Genomic DNA, 18976 nt, shown 5'->3' with positions numbered 1-18976 from the left:
GTTGTGCCTGGTCATAGCAGGTGCCCGGCCACTTGTGCTGCTGGGTTATGCTGCATTATTGACCTCATTTCCAGTTTACTGTTGATACTACAGCTCGGATGCTGGGAGTCTCTTAGTTTCCGGAAGGTTTGCCCTGAAACGACTTCTACAGATTTTCTAAAGATATCGGGCTCGCAATAGTTTTGCAGAATTGTCTGTAGAGGAAGTCCTGCTTCTCTCACACACGCTCTTATGAGATTGGACTGATTGTGGAGACCCTGCGTGATTTACAAGGGCCACTACTTATATCTACAGTCATCTCCTTTATTTATGTTTGTGGAAAACTCACTGTATTCTATGCATCATAATTGACCTGACAAGTAGTCATTGTTGGGAATAAGATGCTACGTGTTATTGATATCTTTGTATGGTTTAAAATAAAAAAAATGTAGTTCATAAAAGTAATGCTCACATTTGCATTTTCCTATTTTAAAGATTGTTTATGGGAACTTTTTAACCTTCATAGTTTTTTTTCGTTCTTTGTTCTATTGCCGGTCTTACTCGTGTTTTTTTTTTTTCTTATTTTCTGTCTAATCTTAATTTGCAGTGTGTTTGTTTTGTCTGGAACCCAATATTTCCTGTTGCTTATATAGAGATGACCTATTTGGCAGTGCTGTACATGGATTGCCACCATTCACCTTAATCTCTACTAACCGTGCCATCTTCTTAGCGCTGCCTTCACTCTCCTTTTATGTCAAGTGCGGTTCTCACCACGTCTCCTATGAACCAGCACAATGCTCAGGGCAATATGTGAGCATTAGAAGATAAACAATAAGAAAGGATTTCTAAATGATATTCTACATATATGGGATATTAGTCCAGGGATCGACACAATCCTAAAGACTTGGGTGGCAGTAAAACTAGTCCAAATGCCAATTTGACTGATACTATGTAGTCTGCAAATGAACTAATGTCCCACTGACCTCTAAATCTTCCTGTATGTGACTATCTGAAAAAGTGCTGTTTTCTAGACTTCTTCTTTTTCATATTTATTGCCTGTTGCTTTTATAGTGCCAACATATTCCACAGTATCGTGCAAAGCTTGTCACCAGTCACATCAGTCCCTGTCCACAATGGGGCTCACAATGTAATTTCTCACTCACACTCTCTCTCTCTCGCACGCGCGCTCTCTCTCGCTATGTCTAATAGATTATAGTGTTTCGCAGAGGAGGATCTGAAGGGCCACCAGGGACTTGACCGGCGACTGTGTATAAACAAACTATACTTCCCAAAGGCACTCCCTAAACGTGGACAGTATATTCATATCTATTCCTCTAGATACATGGTAATGGGTGAAACCTTTTTTAGGATAGTGATGGGGAGCACTAATCTGTAAGAAGTCACCTCCTATAAAGACAATGTAAAATATTCTGGTCCCCTCAGGTTGATGCCACGGAGCTTGTTGCCATACTCATGAGCTGGTACAGATATAGTATTTTTAGCCACCAGTGTGATTGAGCATGAGAAGACTGGGGTTATGGGTATGATTCTGCCAAACAAAAAGTGTTTATTTTAATATTTGTGCTGGTTTAAAAGATATTCTAGAGAGACTTTCAAGAATTGGGGGTTTTAGGAATATCGTGATAATCTGCCAAGCATATGACTTCTTGAGTTCTGCCGGCCATAAATAAGTGTCGATCACATGACATCAGGTCTTCTATTATTAGTTATTGGTTGTGCTAGATGCAGGACATACAGATCTATGGTCTGCTGCAATGTTTGATCTGCCTTACCTAAAGCACGTGTGATTAATGTTAATAAAGGAATTTTGCACATTTTGTAGGTGTTGTTTTTCATTTAGTTGTGGTTTGTGGACAGCAGTGATTCTCAACTTTATTCCAATGGGGGAACACTTGAAAAATGTGTTGACGTTTTGTCGGGGGGGATGCCTGACCTGGTTTAGAATACACTGCTCTAGTGGATGTCTGTATGTTTGGTGAAAGCATATTGCGGTGTAGCAGATTGATGCCTTTTTAATAAATCTGTATTCTCGTGTACATTTCCTATTACATATGAAGTAAATAATGCATCTACTGTATGGAAGTATTTTATTTCTATTCATAATTCTATTGTCTCAAAGCTACACTGAAGTATTTAGAGGTTTGCATGGAATACATTAGACCAGATGTTTAGATTGTGACGCTTTTTCCGATTTGCTAACATTTATTATTCTACATTGTCGGATTTGACAATGACAAAGTGCTTTTCAGCAGAAAGCCATGGAGCCAAAGGGTTATTTCCTCAGCCATCCTCTTCCTCCCCCTACTCGGAAAATAATGCAAAATCCTAGAATTCTTCGCATTCCTGAAAGGCTCTGGAAGAAAGGACTGTACTGACCCCCCTTTATGATCCACCCCCCACCCTCATTCATAGACTGCTCTCTGGATTTGTTATGGCTGTGATCTGATTGGCTACTCCACTTAAAAGCTTCCATTGAAGAAGCGGAGAGAGAGAATGGGCAGAACTTCCTGTGACTTCAGTCTGAGGTCAACCTCCGCCTATAAGCTGAGTGGGGAGACCTTCTTACTGGCAATACCAGTTCTTATTTACTCCAGTTGGACTTGACTTGCTCTATACACATTCCTGTCATATGACGAATATACACAATGAGCCTGTTTATTTTTTGTGGGTTCAATCTGTGACCCAAAATAATGCATTTTACACGCAACTTCAAACGTGTTTACTAATGTGATGTTAAAAGCTTTGCACACAATAAAATTAACACGAGCCCTTTAGTCATGGGAAAATATCTGCTGGTATGTGAGGATGGCAGTTATGCCATGGGAAAAATCCTAATGATTGTAGTAAATGATTTAACCTTTGCATTGCCCTAAATAGACATTTCTCATTCAAGTGTTGCTAAATGCAGCCATAATAGTTGCGTACTGGATACATTTTTGGACAGTAAGGCCAAATCACACGGTGCGTATTCCGTTTGGGTTTTCTGCTCGTATTTTCCTTCGGCATATCGGCAGCGTAATACAGTACTCGCAAAGTAAATGAGACTTCAAGTAATCTTATCTACATGCTGCAGAACTTTTCCGCACGTAAATTGATCTGTCTTAGGTTGGGTTCCCACTAGGGATGCACGATGCATCTAAACTTCGATACTGTGCATCACCAAACGGTTCGATACCGTTATTTCATGTATTTTGATACTAAGCTGTGCGGCCGCACAGCTTAGTATAGTAACACATGAATGTATGAGAGCGGGGCTGCGGCTGTGTAATAGTCATTGCCCCGCTCCTGAGTCCTGATAAGTGCGCGGGGTCAGGATGATGCGATGCGACCAGCGCTGCACTAATGAGCGCCAGCACTGAAGACAGAACATGGCGGGTGCGCTACAAAACACCACCATGTTCTGTCTTCGGTGCCTGCGCCGCCGCTCATTAGTGCAGCGCCAGCCGCATCACCTCATGCTGAGCGTGCGCACTTATTGTTAGGAGTCGGGCAATGGCTGTATTACACAGCTGCAGCCCCGCTCTATAACGGCAGAGATCAGAGAAACCTCTCAACTCCTCCGCTATTCCCCTGAATGCTTGGATCAAAGCGGACTGCACCATTCAGGGGAAAATGAGAAGGGGGGGATGACCCTTGGATCGCGATTGAGGGACATACCATATATGGGCAGACAGCCCAGGGTCCATTGAAGGACCCCATGGCTGTCTTGCCATATTTCCAGTTGTTTGGGCATACTTAGATATGTCCTAACAACTGCCTGTGTACTATCCGTACACAGGCTAATGTACTGGCATATAGATATATGCCAGTACATTAAAGTTTAAAAATAAAGTAAAAACAAATACATACACCTTTTTTACAATAAACATTAAAATAAGTCTAATACATAACATATACACATATTCGGTATTGGCGCGGCTGTAATAACCTGCACAACAATTTTTTGCATAATTTATGATGTGCACACTGTAAAATAACCAAAAAAAAACAACCTTTGACTTCTTGTGAGACACGAGGTGTGATGAATTTAACTTCCATGTGCCTCACATCTTATATATATTTTAGAAAGTTTATTTGAAGGCCGTTTTTTTTTTTTGTTTTTTTTCCCCCCATTGGTTTAAAAATCAATGAATAGGCTCCGCCCCCTATTGATGACATGGCAGACCATAATTAGCTACAACGTACATCATTCCTCGCTGAATTGCCTAACAGCAGCACTGCGATGTTGGCCACAGCGGGTTTACACAGAGGCAGGAAAGTTGTCCTGTCTCGTATAATTGAGGGATTAAAATGCATGGAGAAGCAAAGAGTAAGTAAAAAGTTAAGACGTATCGTTGTCTTGGTGACGCGTCCCTCTTGACATCCAGTCCGACCTCCCTGGATGACGTGGCAGTCCTTGTGACCGCTGCAGCCTGTGATTGGCTGCAGCGATGAAACGTCATCCCGGGAGGCCGGACTGGAGGAAGAGGCAGGTAAGTTAACTTTTAATACTCTCTAATTTATTATGCGGGTCGTGTTCCCATATAAAGTCCTATAGACATGTTCTATCTTTTGCGGAGCCTTTCTACGGCACGGACACCTTCCTGTAAATATACAGGAAGGTGTCCATGTGCAATAGAAGTGAATGGGTCCGTAATTACGGACGAATTCTACAGTCGTTTGCATGGGGCCTTACAACACATAATTGGGTATTTTAAATAGTGAGCTTTTACTCTATACTGTAAGTCAACCTCCCGAACAACGCCGGGTATAAAAGCTAGTTAATAGTAATTAACCCCATCATGCACCTTACACATTAACCCATTATGACTGAGAAACCTGATGGGGTTGATTACTATTAATGTGAGGCACATTCAAAATTCATCACACCTCGTGCCTCACATCAGAAAATGGAAGAACTTTTTTTTTTTTTTTTATTTTTTATTATTGTTGCCAATTTGGTATCGAAATTGCAGTACTACACGAAGTATCGGTGCCAAAGTTCAAATTCTGGTATCGTGACATCCCTAGTTCCCACAGTGCAGATTTTCTTCAGATTTTGCCTGCGTTTTGTAAGCCAAAACCAGAATTGGTTCCAGGAGAGTAGACCTATAAGGCTTTTCTCAATATATTTCTTTTGTTTAGTTTCCATTCCTGGTTTTGACTTATAAAAAACTCAAGCAAAATCTGCAGCAAATCTGCACTGTGGGAACACAAACTTATACGTATTTTAAAATATGCAGTGTTTCTATTTATCCTGCGTTTCCGCTTGTGAATTGTATCTGACAAGTTTATAGAAAAACGCATAAAAACGCACCTGAAAATGCATTAAAAAAAAAAACCCACACTGTTAGGTGCAGATTTTATCTGTGGAATTACCTGCGGTTTTGGTGCAGATTTTCTGCACCAAAGTTTTAGAATACATTTCAGAACTTTATAATTTGTTGTCCGTGGACATGGTGCTTATATTTATACTTGCACATTGTAAACTCCTTTTTGCCTCAACATATTCCCCTCTTAAAAGGAAAGAAAACCAATCATTTTGCCTGTTGCACATCCCGCTGGAAGTATATAAAAGTACTTTGTGTTTCTAATAGAACTTGTTGATCCATGCAGAATGACTGCAGTGTTGATGAAGTGTCATACTTCCCTTATTTATTGCTCCAGCATTGCTGGCGAGATCTTTGGGCAGTTCTTAGTCTCGAGATGGGCAGCTGTATCGCTGACTTACTGGCCACCGTCCATCTGATACCTGCCTGTCTATGTGCGCCCTAAGAATCACTAGCGGAGTATCATCTTACAGCCTGGTATTATAGAGGGAAGGTAGACAGGTGTTTTCTGTGTAGGAGGGCTTGTAATTTCCTGTCTTCCTCTGTAGATACAGACAGCTACTAGAAGAAAACAGCTTAAATATTATTATCACAGCTGAGGAAAGGTTTATCTGTCATAATATGCCACCCACTCCAGTTGCTCCTTTTAAAGCAGTGGATGGCGGAGCATGAGAAACGGGTTGTAAGCCTTGTTTTATCCTGCTTTTGCCTGAACTCCTAGGCGGTGTAGAAATCTGAGCTCATCCATATCCCATTCTTTGTCCCTGCTGATGATACTGTGTGTATGTGTGTGTATATATATGATTCCTATATATGATTCCTACTCTGAATGGTCCGCGGTTATAAGTGGTGTACCCCAGGGTTCTGTGTTGGGACCACTATTATTCAACTTATTTATGAATGATATAGAAGATGGGATTAATAGCACTATTTCTATTTTTGCAGATGACACCAAGCTATGTAATATAGTTCAGTCTATGGAAGATGTTCGTGAATTGCAGGCAGATTTAAACAAACTAAGTGTTTGGGCGTCCACTTGGCAGATGAAGTTTAATGTAGATAAATGTAAAGTTATGCATCTGGGTACCAACAACCTGCATGCATCATATGTCCTAGGTGGAGCTACACTGGCAGATTCACTTGTTGAGAAGGATCTGGGTGTACTTGTAAATCATAAACTCAATAACAGCATGCAGTGTCAATCAGCTGCTTCAAAGGCCAGCAAGATATTGTCATGTATTAAAGAGGCATGGACTCGCGGGACAGGGATGTAATATTACCACTTTACAAAGCATTAGTGAGGCCTCATCTAGAATATGCAGTCCAGTTCTGGGCTCCAGTTCATAGAAAGGATGCCCTGGAGTTGGAAAAAATACAAAGAGCAACGAAGCTAATAAGGGGCATGGAGAATCTAAGTTATGAGGAAAGATTGAAAGAATTAAACCTATTTAGCCTTGAGAAAAGACGACTAAGGGGGGACATGATTAACTTATATAAATATATTAATGGCACATACAAAAAACATGGTGAAATCCTGTTCCTTGTAAAACCCCCTCAAAAAACAAGGGGGCACTCCCTCCGTCTGGAGAAAAAAAGGTTCAAGCTGCAGAGGCGACAAGCCTTCTTTACAGTAAGAACGGTGAATTTATGGAATAGCCTACCGCAGGAGCTGGTCACAGCAGGGACAGTAGATGGCTTTAAAAAAGGCTTAGATAATTTCCTAGAACAAAAAAATATTAGCTCCTATGTGTAGAAATTTTTCCTTCCCTTTTCCCTTCCCTTGGTTGAACTTGATGGACATGTGTCTTTTTTCAGCCGTACTAACTATGTAACTATGTAATATATATATATATATATATATATATATATATATATATATATATATATAGTGGATCGGTCTTATTTTTCGAGTTTTACGTATATTCCAGACTCATACAGAAGTTAAATATCGGAGTAAAAGCCTTGCTACAATGTAAGGTTATTAGCGATTATCATTGTTTTCTGCACTTCATATGCCCTAGATGGCTTTTATTTTTTTTAAGTTACTTGTCTTAAAGAGGCACTCCGGGTTGATATGAATATAATGGCGGCAGAAGTGTGCGCTGTATGTGCTTATAATTTATAATGTATGACCTGCAGTAACCGACCGCATTGCTTACATAGAGCTCTTAGGGGGACACACATCTCTGCAGTGCAATGGGGGACCCTTCTGATGTCGATCAGCGTGTTCCTCTGAACCACTCTGGGCATGCTCACACCACTACTTACTGTAGCTTCTCACATCCTCAATTTACTTGTACAAAGGTATAGAAAAAAAGCTACCTACCTACACGTATTATGATATAATGTGGAGAACTCCACATTTATGAGACTTTTGTAAGGGAAGATTTTAAAGTGGCACAGTTATGCGTGGCATTTGCATAACCTACCAACATATTTATAGATCTTATCACACTAGCCACAATCCTCTATAACGGGGAGCTGTACATATTGAAGTTTATCCTTAAATGTTTTCTTATCGTTTTAAACTGTAGAAAACAACATGAAATGAAATATTTCAAATAGTAGAAAGTGTGTAAAATTGGAGCATACCTATGAGGACTAATCTGTGACATTATAGCACTTTTTATACATGACATTCCCCTCCTAAGAGTATGTTCACAAAAGACAGATTTGTTGCAGAAGTATCGGAGTCCGTCCCATATGCCGTAGTTGCTGTAACAAGTCTACCATGTGTGAACATATCCTTAGATTGTTTTAGGCAGCATGGCATGTTCATCTACACCACATAATAGGCAGGGCTTGACCTCACCCAGGAGTTAAGCAGGCAATAGACATGTTTTAGCTGTTGGCCAAATGGGCGTTTTTTTGACGGCTATTGCCATGCATATTGTTTCGTAAAGAGGAGGAAGATAGATTTCTTGTATCGCTTTTCTATAGGGAAATGGGTTTGTACAGGTTACAACCTTTTATCCCTAAAGGACTAAGGAGGACTAAGGAAGCTTTCCCCATAATGTCTTTTAGAAACTTTATCATTAAAAATGTACATGTTCATATGTGTGCCCAACAATATTGCTCCTTTCTGCTGTTTGAAAAGTCGTTTCAGAGGATCGAATGGTTATTTCCATCAGGATGATCTTTGATGCCAGCAGGGAGATTGAGGCGCGTCGTTGTTGCATAACAAAATGTACCTGTATAATAGTCACCAAATGGTGCCATCATAGCTCAGAAGTAGTTATTTTACGTTCTCACCCAGCTCTGTGCCGCACTGTTGGTTTCACTTTGTTAGGATTTCCAATGTAACGGACTACAGTTTCCACGATTCCTCTCCCCTCTGACAGTTGCCTATATTAATAGATGCCTGCATGCCTCTATATTTCAAGGTGTAAGGTAGTGCTGTCTGCTCCGAAGACCGTTCTGCTTCCCAGCATGTGAAACACAATCCCCCTAAGTCAGGGAGGTAGTGAACAGTGGAGATGAGGCATGTGATGTGTGACTTCCCATACACTACAGAGAGAGGGGATATAACCAAGTGTTCAGTGTATGGGACGTCACACAAGCAGGAGATTAACACTAGGAGCATAGTTACGTGACTAGTTTACAGAGGCATTTTAGCTACAGACAGCCCATTAGTAAGTGACTAATCTTACTGCAGTTACACCATCTGCACACAATTTTTAAGAAAAACCCATTTAACAGAAAATCTGTGTGCGTAAAAGACTGACTATACCAATTTTATTATCTGGAAGATCAGTGTGATTGGTCAGAAATCTGAGTGTGTGTGTGTGTAAATCTAGCCAACCGCTGCCAAAACATTTACAAAAGCTGTCAGCCGACAGCTGTTCCTCCGAAAACACCCCCACACATGCACGCTCAGCCGAACGTGCATGTGTTTTTGATAGGAAGAGGGGAATAAGCCGTTGCAAGACACCTTTGACAGCGGCTTATCTCCTGTCAAAATATACGATTGGGTATGTTGTAATTCAACTCCAATGCCAGATGTCTGGACCCACCCCAACATACACTTAATATAGTTGGCCGGTACCACCAGTCCTTTTACACAGGTGAATTTTCTGCCAGTAACTAGCGCCGGTCGACGATATAGCAAGTTAATTGGTGCTCGTTTAGCTCCATATTCATAGATGTGACCAAATACCTTTAAAGTTCCTTTTACACAGGCTAATATGCATACCCAACTTTGAAGTATCACAAAGAGAGACTGCGCGCCGCTGCAAATTTTTTTTCTTTTAAGCCATGCCTCTAATCCCACCCAATCCGTGCCCATACAGACCAGATTCAGCCAACACAGTATCATGCTCCCATAGTGCCTCCCACACAGTATAATGCCAAATAGCTGCCCCAAGCTGTATAATGCCCCATAGATGCCCCCATACAGTATAGTGCCCACATAGATTCTCCCATGCAGTGTATTGCCCACACAGATGCCCCATATAGTATAATCCCCACACAGATGCCCCAAGTGCCAGGGTCCTTGTAGATGGTGCCCCTAGATAGTGCTACAGTGTCGATGTTGATAGAGACCCTATATAGTGCCACATCCCCCTGTAGATGGCGGTACCCCCGTATTCCTGTAGATTGCGCCATTGAGACTCCCTCTAGGAGCGGAGTCCCCAGCCAGCGCATAGGCCGGGGATTCCGCTCCTAGAGGGAAGCCCTTATATGGACAGTGACTTCAGTGGCTACGCCTTGAGCAGAATCCCAGTTGCCGACTCTGGCCGGGGATTCCGCTCCAGGAGGAGCTCCTGACGTCCATGTCCATATATATGGACAGTGACCTCAGGGGTTTCCTCTAGGAGCGGAACCCCCGGCCAGATCATCTGCAATTGGGATTCCGCTCAATCAGAAGCCACTGACGTCACTGTCTGTATATGGACAGTGACATTGAGGGATGTCCCGAGTACAGCTCTTAAAAGCGAGCGGAGGAGCTCCCTCTGCTCCTCCGCTCTTAACTAACGCTGAAGCAGGGGGCTGATTGTTCCCCATTTCAGTATTGGGTTCCACTGTATCTGCGTCCTGAGGATGCAGATACAGTTGACAGCGGGAAATACCCCCGGCTGCCCGGGGCAGCGACCGAAATCCGGGACGATTGGGAGTTATGCAATATGGGCCTTCATAACGAGTGCCGACCAACAAAACAGTTCGTTGATCGGTGCTCGTTTGCTCTTATCTCAAGGAGCAATGATTGGTTATGTACGGAGAAGAGCGATCGCTACTATGATCTTTTTCCCTATACATTTCCATTATGTCGGCTGCACGTCTCACTGTTTACACAGGGAGTTGTGCTGCTGACCGATGATATTTAGTGCTGCATAAACTATTCAATCCGCCAATGGATGAGTATTTGCTCGTTCATTGGCTGATCGTTGCTCCTTTTACACAGGGCAATGATTGGCAACGAACTCTCATATGAACGCTCGCTTTCCTGATCATTGGCCCGAGTAAAAGGGCCTTTAGTGCCAGTAGCAAATTTCTAGGTACATTGGCTACCTGGCTCCTGGGATTTGTCTAGCACTGATAAGCTGATAAAACGATTCCTGCTAAGGTGTTTTAAGTAAAGACTGGGTGGGCCAAATAATCTTATCTTCTGCTACAGGATCATCTCTATTCCTCCTTTAAGCTTTTACTGTAATTTGCTTCTTTCTTCCAAATCTCTGATATTTCAAGAATTTGTAGCTTTTTGAAAATGTCTTTGGCCGCAGAAGTCTCTGATATACGATTCAGATTAGAGTTGAATCTATTGTACCTGAATACAAAATGTTATTGTCCTCTGCGATAAAAATCACCAGAAACCAAATTAGAGAATTTAAAGCAGCTGCATTTAGAGCGAGCGGGAGAAAAAAAAATTACCTAGGGGCACAAAAAAAAGCTAGCAGTTGTGTAATCCACACTGTCTGCCGGAGTGCGAGCAATCTGGATAAAGCTGCTTTTGTAAACCATGCAGTATAAAAGTGTGTTTTTGTAGGAAGTTGGTAGGCTGCCCCGTTGTGTGTTGTGCTAATGCATTGTATTAACACATTCCCTGCCATGATGATGAAAATAACCCTTTCATAAGCCACTTTGCAGCCACTAAGGAAATATTTTGATTTAGCAAACCAGTTCGGCTACTGCCAAGCTGATTTTTAATGGAAGTGGTCCTAAGGGTTTGTCCCTTAATTCATAATCTTTTTGAAAGCACATGTAGATTGAGTTCAGTTGTTTTAGTTGCGTTATGAAACACTTCCAAAAATATGCACCTTAGGCCAGATTCAGACGAGCGTGTGCCTTTTGCGCATGCAAAAAACTCGGCGTTTTGCGTGCGCAAAAGGCACTTGACAGCTCCGTGTGCCCTGTCCATATGGATGCGCAGCTACATGCTTTTCGCGCAGCCGCCATCTTTATGGCACTCCGTTTGGATGGTTGTAAACAGAAAAGCACGTGGTGCTTTTCTGTTTACATTCATTCTTTTACGGTTATTGCGCGAATAACGCGCGTCCCACGGAAGTGCTTCCGTGGGGCATGCGTGATTTTCATGCACCCATTCCAATTTTAACAGATACTCCTGGTCTCAGCGCTGGATCCTTTCCTATTTCGTATGTTCACACACTTAACCAAAAACATCTGACAATACGGAGCTGTTTTCAAGGGAAAACGGCTCCTGATTTTCAGACGTGTTTTTAGCTGCGTTTTTTACGGCCGTTTTTGGAGTGGTTTTCTATAGAGTCTATGAAAAACGTCCCAAGAAGTGACCTGCACTTCTTCTTTTTCGCGTCCGTTTTTTTACGTGGCCGTTTTTCATAGCGGCTGCGCAAAAAAACGGCCCATCGGAACAGAATGCCGTTTTTCCTATTGAAATCCATGGACAGATGTTTGGAGGCGTTTTTGCTTCCGATTTTCCGGGCGTTTACGGACAGAAAAACGGCCGAAAATAAGCCGTGTGAACATACCCTTAGGGTATGTGCACACACACTAATTACGTCCGTAAATGACGGACGTATTTCAGCCGCAAGTACCGGACCGAACACAGTGCAGGGAGCCGGGCTCCTAGCATCATACTTATGTACGACGCTAGGAGTCCCTGCCTCGCTGCAGGACAACTGTCCCGTACTGTAATCATGATTACAGTACGGGACAGTTGTCCTGCAGCGAGGCAGGGACTCCTAGCGTCGTACATAACTATGATGCTAGGAGCCCGGCTCCCTGCACTGTGTTCGGTCCGGTACTTGCGGCCGAAATACGTCCGTCAATTACGGACGTAATTAGTGTGTGTGCACATAGCCTTAAAGTGAAAACCAGATTATAGCTGAAATGCTTTGCAAAAATACGCATGTGGTTTTTTTAAGGTTTAGTTTTCTCTGATGCGTTTTTTGTTTTTTTACAGTAAGGCTGGGTTCACATTTGTTTTAAAAAAAACAAAAAAAAAAAAAAAACTTTCTCTGTTTTGGTTAATGGATTCTTATTAAAGAGGCTCTGTCACCAGATTCTCAAATCCCTATCTCCTATTGCATGTGATCGGCCCTGCAATGTAGATAACAGTAACGTGTTTTTTTTTTAAAAAAAACTTTCATTTTTGGCCAAGTTATGAGCTATTTTATATATATATATGCAAATGAGGTTTGAAATGGACAACGGGGCGTTTTTTTTTCGTTATGTCCAACTGGGCGGTGTGTATTGTGTTTTTAACTGGGCGTGTTTACGTGTATGACGCTGACCAATCAGTGACCAGTCAGCATCATACACTCCTCTACGTTTATTTACACAGCAGCGATGTGCAGCCACGTAAACAGAGATTAAGTGTCCTGATAATGAATACACATGAAATCCAGCCTGGACGTCATGTGTATTCAGAATCCTGACACTTCTGAATCTTTTCTGTGAGATTCCAGCAAGCCACGCCTAATCTCGCGAGATTACGGAGGTAAACGAGATTTCGTTTCACTTGCTGGAAATCTCACAGAAAAGATTCAGAAGTGTCAGGATTCTGAATACACATGACGTCCAGGCTGGATTTCATGTGTATTCATTATCAGGACACTGGATTAACGTTAATCTCTGTGTATGTGGCTGCACATCGCTGCTGTGTAAATAAATGTAGATGAGTGTATGATGCTGACGGGTCACTGATTGGTCAGCGTCATACACGTAAACACGCCCAGTTAAAAACACAATACACGCTCAGTTGGACAGAACGAAAAAAAACCGCCCAGTTGTCCATTTCAAATCTCATTTGCATATATATAAAATAGCTCATAACTTGGCCAAAAATGAACGTTTTAAAAAAACAAAAACGTTCCTGTTATCTACATTGCAGCGTCGATCACATGCAATAGGAGATAGGGATTTGAGAATCTGGTGACAGAGCCTCTTTAAGAGACATGTTTGAACTCGGCCTAAATGTCCAAAGTGACACTGCACGGTCGTATGTCAAATCACGCTCCAGACTGACTTTCAAATTTGATGTAATACAAAATTGTTAATGAATTACTTAATTGAATTACTATAACAATACTACATTACTATAATAATACTACATTACTAAATTAATACTACATTGCTATAATACTACATTACTATAATAATACTACATTGCTATAAAACTACTATATTACCATAATAATACCGTTAGGTTTAAAATTACTAGAGTTTTGCAAGTTTTTATTGACCGTGACGTCAAGGGCTTCCCTGGCACAGGACCTAAAGTAGCGCTGTGCCTGGGAGTACTTGGCGAATGGAGGAGCTCCCTCTGCTCCTCCGATCTGAACTAATGCTGAAGCAGGGAGCTGACGTTTCCTTGCTTCAGCATTGGGTTCAACTGTATCTCTGTCCTGAGGACGCAGATACAGTTGAAAACGGGACATACCCCCGGCCGCCCGGCACAGTGGGAGACAGTGACTGTCCTGCTGATTCCGGAACGATGAAAGGTATGGCCCGGGGGATATGTAGCGCTATCTACAGGGGGCTGTGTGTCCATTGCTCACCTACCACCAACGGACGACGCATTCCTCCAACAGTCTGCTCTCTCTCCTGAGGGAGCTACGGTGCACCGCGGCCCACAGATCACAGCCTCAGGGCCTCATGCAGGCCGCAAGTTTGAGACCCCTGTCATATTGGAATATCAAAGTGAGAATGTGTAATGGTATAACTAGGCAGAAATGGCATTCCAATGTTTGGGATTGTCAGATAACACCGGCGTAATAGTGGCCTTCTTGTCTCTTCCACAGAAATAGGTCTTTTTACACATATGATACAGATAATTGCCCTGTGTAAAACCACAAAAGGATCAATGGTAAAGCTTGTTAAATGGGGCATGTGGATATTATGGATGGGTCCCCCTGCAGACTCAGGCTGTCCAATCATCTAAGAGAGTATGTCTATGCTAAACCTCCACTGGTGATAACTGCTGATTATCGGAGGTTCCGGGAGCCAGTCCTGCAATAATCCGCTGATCGCTGCGATGGTTTTTACTACAGCAGGGGTTGTTTTCATGAGACAATAGTTTGACTCCTTGATTATTATCTTGTATTCATAAACCATAATCATTGTCAATTGTAAATGATCCTTTGACTTACTAATACCTTTTAGGACTGCCCTTTTCTGGGTCGTAACGTAACTTTTTCCATCGATGTAGCAGTATGTGATCGTTTTTTGCTGGCCTTATTCTTCCTTGTTCTTACACCGGATAAAATACCATTATTATTTGGGTTGTTATGCGGCGTTATGTGTTTTTTTTTTTTTTTAAGTCCTACTATGTGATCTTTTGATCACTTCTGCAATGCTTTGGTATTTGTGGGGCTGCCGATGGGAAATAAAGGGAGCTCCCTTCCCTCTGTTACACTTCTTTGATGCCGTGGTCGAAATTGACCGCAGCATCTAAGGGGTTAAAAAGACGGGATCTGAGTTCTTCGACCCCCAGCTGTTGCAGCATGGTGGCAGCTGTAATGTCCATCCGGCAGCCACTGCTGATGGTGCGGGCGCAGTTAAGGCCCTTTTACCTGGGCCAATTATCGGGCAAACAAGCGTTCAAGGAACGTTCGTTCCTGATCATTGTCCTGTGTAAACAGGGCAATGATCAGCTGATGAAAGAGCAAACTCTTGTTTATCGGCTGATTTGTTTAATTTATGCAGCCGATAATAATATCCTTATTGCCAGCACATCTCCCGGTGTAAACAGGGAGACTTGTTGCCGACATCATAGAAATGTATGGGGACGAGCGATCATAGTAACGATCGCTCGTCCCCACTCTTTACTGATCACAGCTCCATGTGAAAGGAATAAACGAGCCGTCTCATTGATCGGCGCTCGTTTACATTGTCCACGTCGGGCCGTGTAAGAGGACCCTTATGCTAGCAGTGTGATCGGCAATATAGGTATGCTTAAACTTCCACGTCAACCATCTAGTGTTTGGGGAAGGGGGTCAAAACTGCTGACAGACTCCTTTTTTAATAAGCAAAAATCAGGATTAGAGTGAAAATCAAACAGACGACACATACAGCTATCCTTATTCCAATTCAGCGACTGTACAAAAACGGCACTATTTTATCATGGCCTTAAGAGGACGGTAAATAACAAATAAGCAGATTAACAGATTATGACAAATGAAGGATTTTGGTCTGGCAGAATCTTCTCTTTTGCATATGGCCAGAATACCAATGCCTATGTTACTGGAAAGGAAAGCTGGTGCTATTGCCTAGAGCAGCCAGAGTACCGCTTCCCTCCATCACATTGCAATATTATAGTTGCTTATTCTAAAGCGTGAAATGTGAGCGCCATTACATAAATTGAAAAGACAATTTTTGGAGTACATCCATTTAGATATTAGCAACGTCTCTGCACGTCTTCACTGGGTTCTTGTCCATGACTCAGTCTTATTACTGTTGCTCAAGAAGAGTCATCTGCTTTTGTTTTTAAGCATTTGTTGCTTTGTGAAATGTTAGATGCTAATCGAAATCTATAATTTGTACGATATTGAATTGTTTTTCTTCGCTCCACAGTTTGCAGTAACAGCATGGACATTCGCAATGACGTACAGGAGCTTAAGCAGTTGGAAGACTGTGTTGTGATTGAAGGCTACCTCCAGATTCTGCTCATCTCCGCGGCCAAGGCTGAGGATTTCCGAAACATGCGGTTCCCCAAGCTTACGGTCATTACAGACTATCTTTTGCTTTTCCGTGTTTCTGGCCTAGAAAGCCTGAGTGATCTCTTTCCCAATCTGACGGTCATCCGTGGTCGCAATCTTTTCTATAACTATGCCTTGGTCATTTTTGAGATGACAGACCTGAAGGAGATTGGACTGTACAGTCTGAGGAACATTACTCGTGGTGCTATACGGATTGAAAAGAACTCTGACTTGTGTTACCTTTCTACAGTGGATTGGTCGCTGGTTCTCGAAGCTGTTTACAACAACTACATTGTCGGTAATAAGCCACCAAAGGAGTGTGGTGACATGTGCCCCGGGGTCATGGAGGATCGGCCACTTTGTACGAAGACCACCATTAACAATGACTATACGCACCGCTGCTGGTCAGCAGATCATTGCCAGAAAGGTAAGAATCAGAAACTTGATCTGTCTCTCATTTACCTGATATTTAGACTTTTTTTTTTTTTACGCCCTTCCCGATTTTTTGTATACCATTGTAGAATGCCTGGGGGCATCTGTCCAGTTTTCAGTGGTTATGAAAGCTTTTGCTTGGATGGTTGTTTGCTTTCTATGATTAAAAGGAGTAAATTCCTGTGGTTTACACTATAGCATTTATCCTATTAACCTTAACCTAGTTCAACAGTTTCAGTGTCTGAAAATATAACAAAATTGGAATTTGTTGACCCATTTTAAAACACAGGCCAAGAAAATCTGTTTGTGTACAGGTCACGGAATTTCATTTTTTTTTTTTTAACATATACATTTGAGTATATTGCATATAATGGTCAACCTTCAGTTCACAATGGGTCTTCAGAAAGTGACCGTGGTACTCGTGTATTTTTGGCTAAGATTGCCCACAGTTGTTTTCTTGATGCAATAGTTGAAAGATAATAAGCCACTAAACTGTTTAATTTTGACAGATTTTATATGGCTTTGTCTGACCTGATGTTAAATTGTTCCCTTATATACTTAAACTTGTTTATTAATATTGGTATATGTGAAGAAGAGAAAAAGGTGACACTCACCCAGTAAGTCGGGTAGAAAAAAATGATTCTTTATTGTGGGTATCACTGCGGGTGAATGTAGGACTGCACACATTTATTAATACTTGTGACGTTATTTATGGGTCTCCATACTAAAATAAGGGCATGTGGCATGATTTTCTATGGGCACGCAGCATCACCTGCTTTCTGAGCCTGCACTCCGGGACCGAATTAATGCAATTGTTATAAAATCAAGCCGTCATTTCCAATCTTATTACTATGAGAGAACCCCTATGCCCATTATTACCTCATTTAAAACTTGGTGTAGGGAAAAGAATATGAATATGAACTATATCCTGGATTAGATGTGTTGACTGTTTTGCAAAGCCTCTTTTAAGCAGGCTGAAATCCGTTTGCTGTCTCTACTTTACAAGTGTCAGGTCTTGCTGCTGTGTCCTGGGGAACACTTGACCTGGGTGTAAGGAACCCTGATTGGGAAACGCTGGAAGTTTGGCCGTGTCATGTGGTCTCCTTATACATAAGAATAACTACACTTTCATCAAACTTTTGATATGTCATAGAGACATATCAAAAGTTTGGATCGGTAGGTGTCTGGGTGCGGAGACCCCCACCGTTGCTAAAATGAAGGTGCAGAAGTGCTCAGCTGAGGGCTTTGCACCTTTGTCTGTAATCGGCGCTCCTCGTCAGCCTGAAGACGGCTCACATAGAACGTTTGTGAGCAGTCTTCAGCTTGACGGGGAGCGCAGATCACAGCCGAAGGTGCGGAGCATTTCTGTACCTTCGTTTCGGCAACGATGGGGGTTTCGGCAACCAAAACCCCACCGATCCACTTTTGATATGTCTGACGTATCAAAAGTGTGATGAAAGTGAAGTCACTCTTTTAAAGGCCTGATGAACCTCTAACAACGTTGTATCGAGTTCCAGCCTCTTATACTATAGCGTTGGCAGATTCTCTTCCTATGGGCTAGTTTTGGGCAAGTGTGTTTTACTCCCCAGCAGTAAATGGAGGCACCTGGAGTTTTACCTCCATGATGATTCGGAGATGCAGATGTGGAGCTCGCTGTTCTTTTTCTGTTGGCGCTCAGTGTTTTCACAATTCTCAACTTTTTCTTCTATATCTGCTGGAATATAGAAAAAACAGATAGAATGGCAGATCAGGCGCCTCCCAGACACGGGAAGATCTCCCCGACCTGCAGCCGGTGGCTAATTAGTGCATTTTCTCTGTTCGCTGCCAGCATTTGTTGTTGATTAAATTGTGCTGTATATTAGCAATGAATGAATTTTCTCCCTCCTCTATCTCCGCTTTTAAAACAGTGTGTTCCTCTGCCAAACGTTTCTTAGAATCAAATTATTTTTTTTTTTATTGTGGCTGCAGGGAAAGATTTAATTAGTCTCTCACAAGGGGGGGCTACATCTCCGCTCCGTATCATCCTCCCTGACCTTTACTGGTCCTATTTTCTGAAAATATACCACGATTTTGGGGCAATGGATATTGTCATGTATGCTAAAATAAAAAACCTTACTGGGC

The 18976-nt window shown here is 42.1% G+C and overlaps 1 protein-coding gene across 2 annotated transcripts in view; it reads left to right on the top strand.

Moving 5' to 3' along the window:
• Positions 1–18976, top strand: part of IGF1R (insulin like growth factor 1 receptor) — a 183084-nt gene that overhangs the window by 9155 nt on the left and 154953 nt on the right. For both annotated transcript variants that reach the window (XM_075858234.1, XM_075858233.1), the window contains exon 2: positions 16299–16850. In XM_075858234.1, the coding sequence (XP_075714349.1) occupies positions 16299–16850 (552 nt within the window). The remainder of the gene's footprint in view (positions 1–16298; positions 16851–18976) is intronic.

The sequence above is a fragment of the Rhinoderma darwinii genome, chromosome 3, assembly GCF_050947455.1.
Source record: "Rhinoderma darwinii isolate aRhiDar2 chromosome 3, aRhiDar2.hap1, whole genome shotgun sequence".
Lineage (NCBI taxonomy): Eukaryota > Metazoa > Chordata > Amphibia > Anura > Rhinodermatidae > Rhinoderma > Rhinoderma darwinii.
The sequence above is the reverse complement of the archived record's forward strand: the minus strand, read 5'-3'. Positions and strand labels throughout refer to the sequence as shown.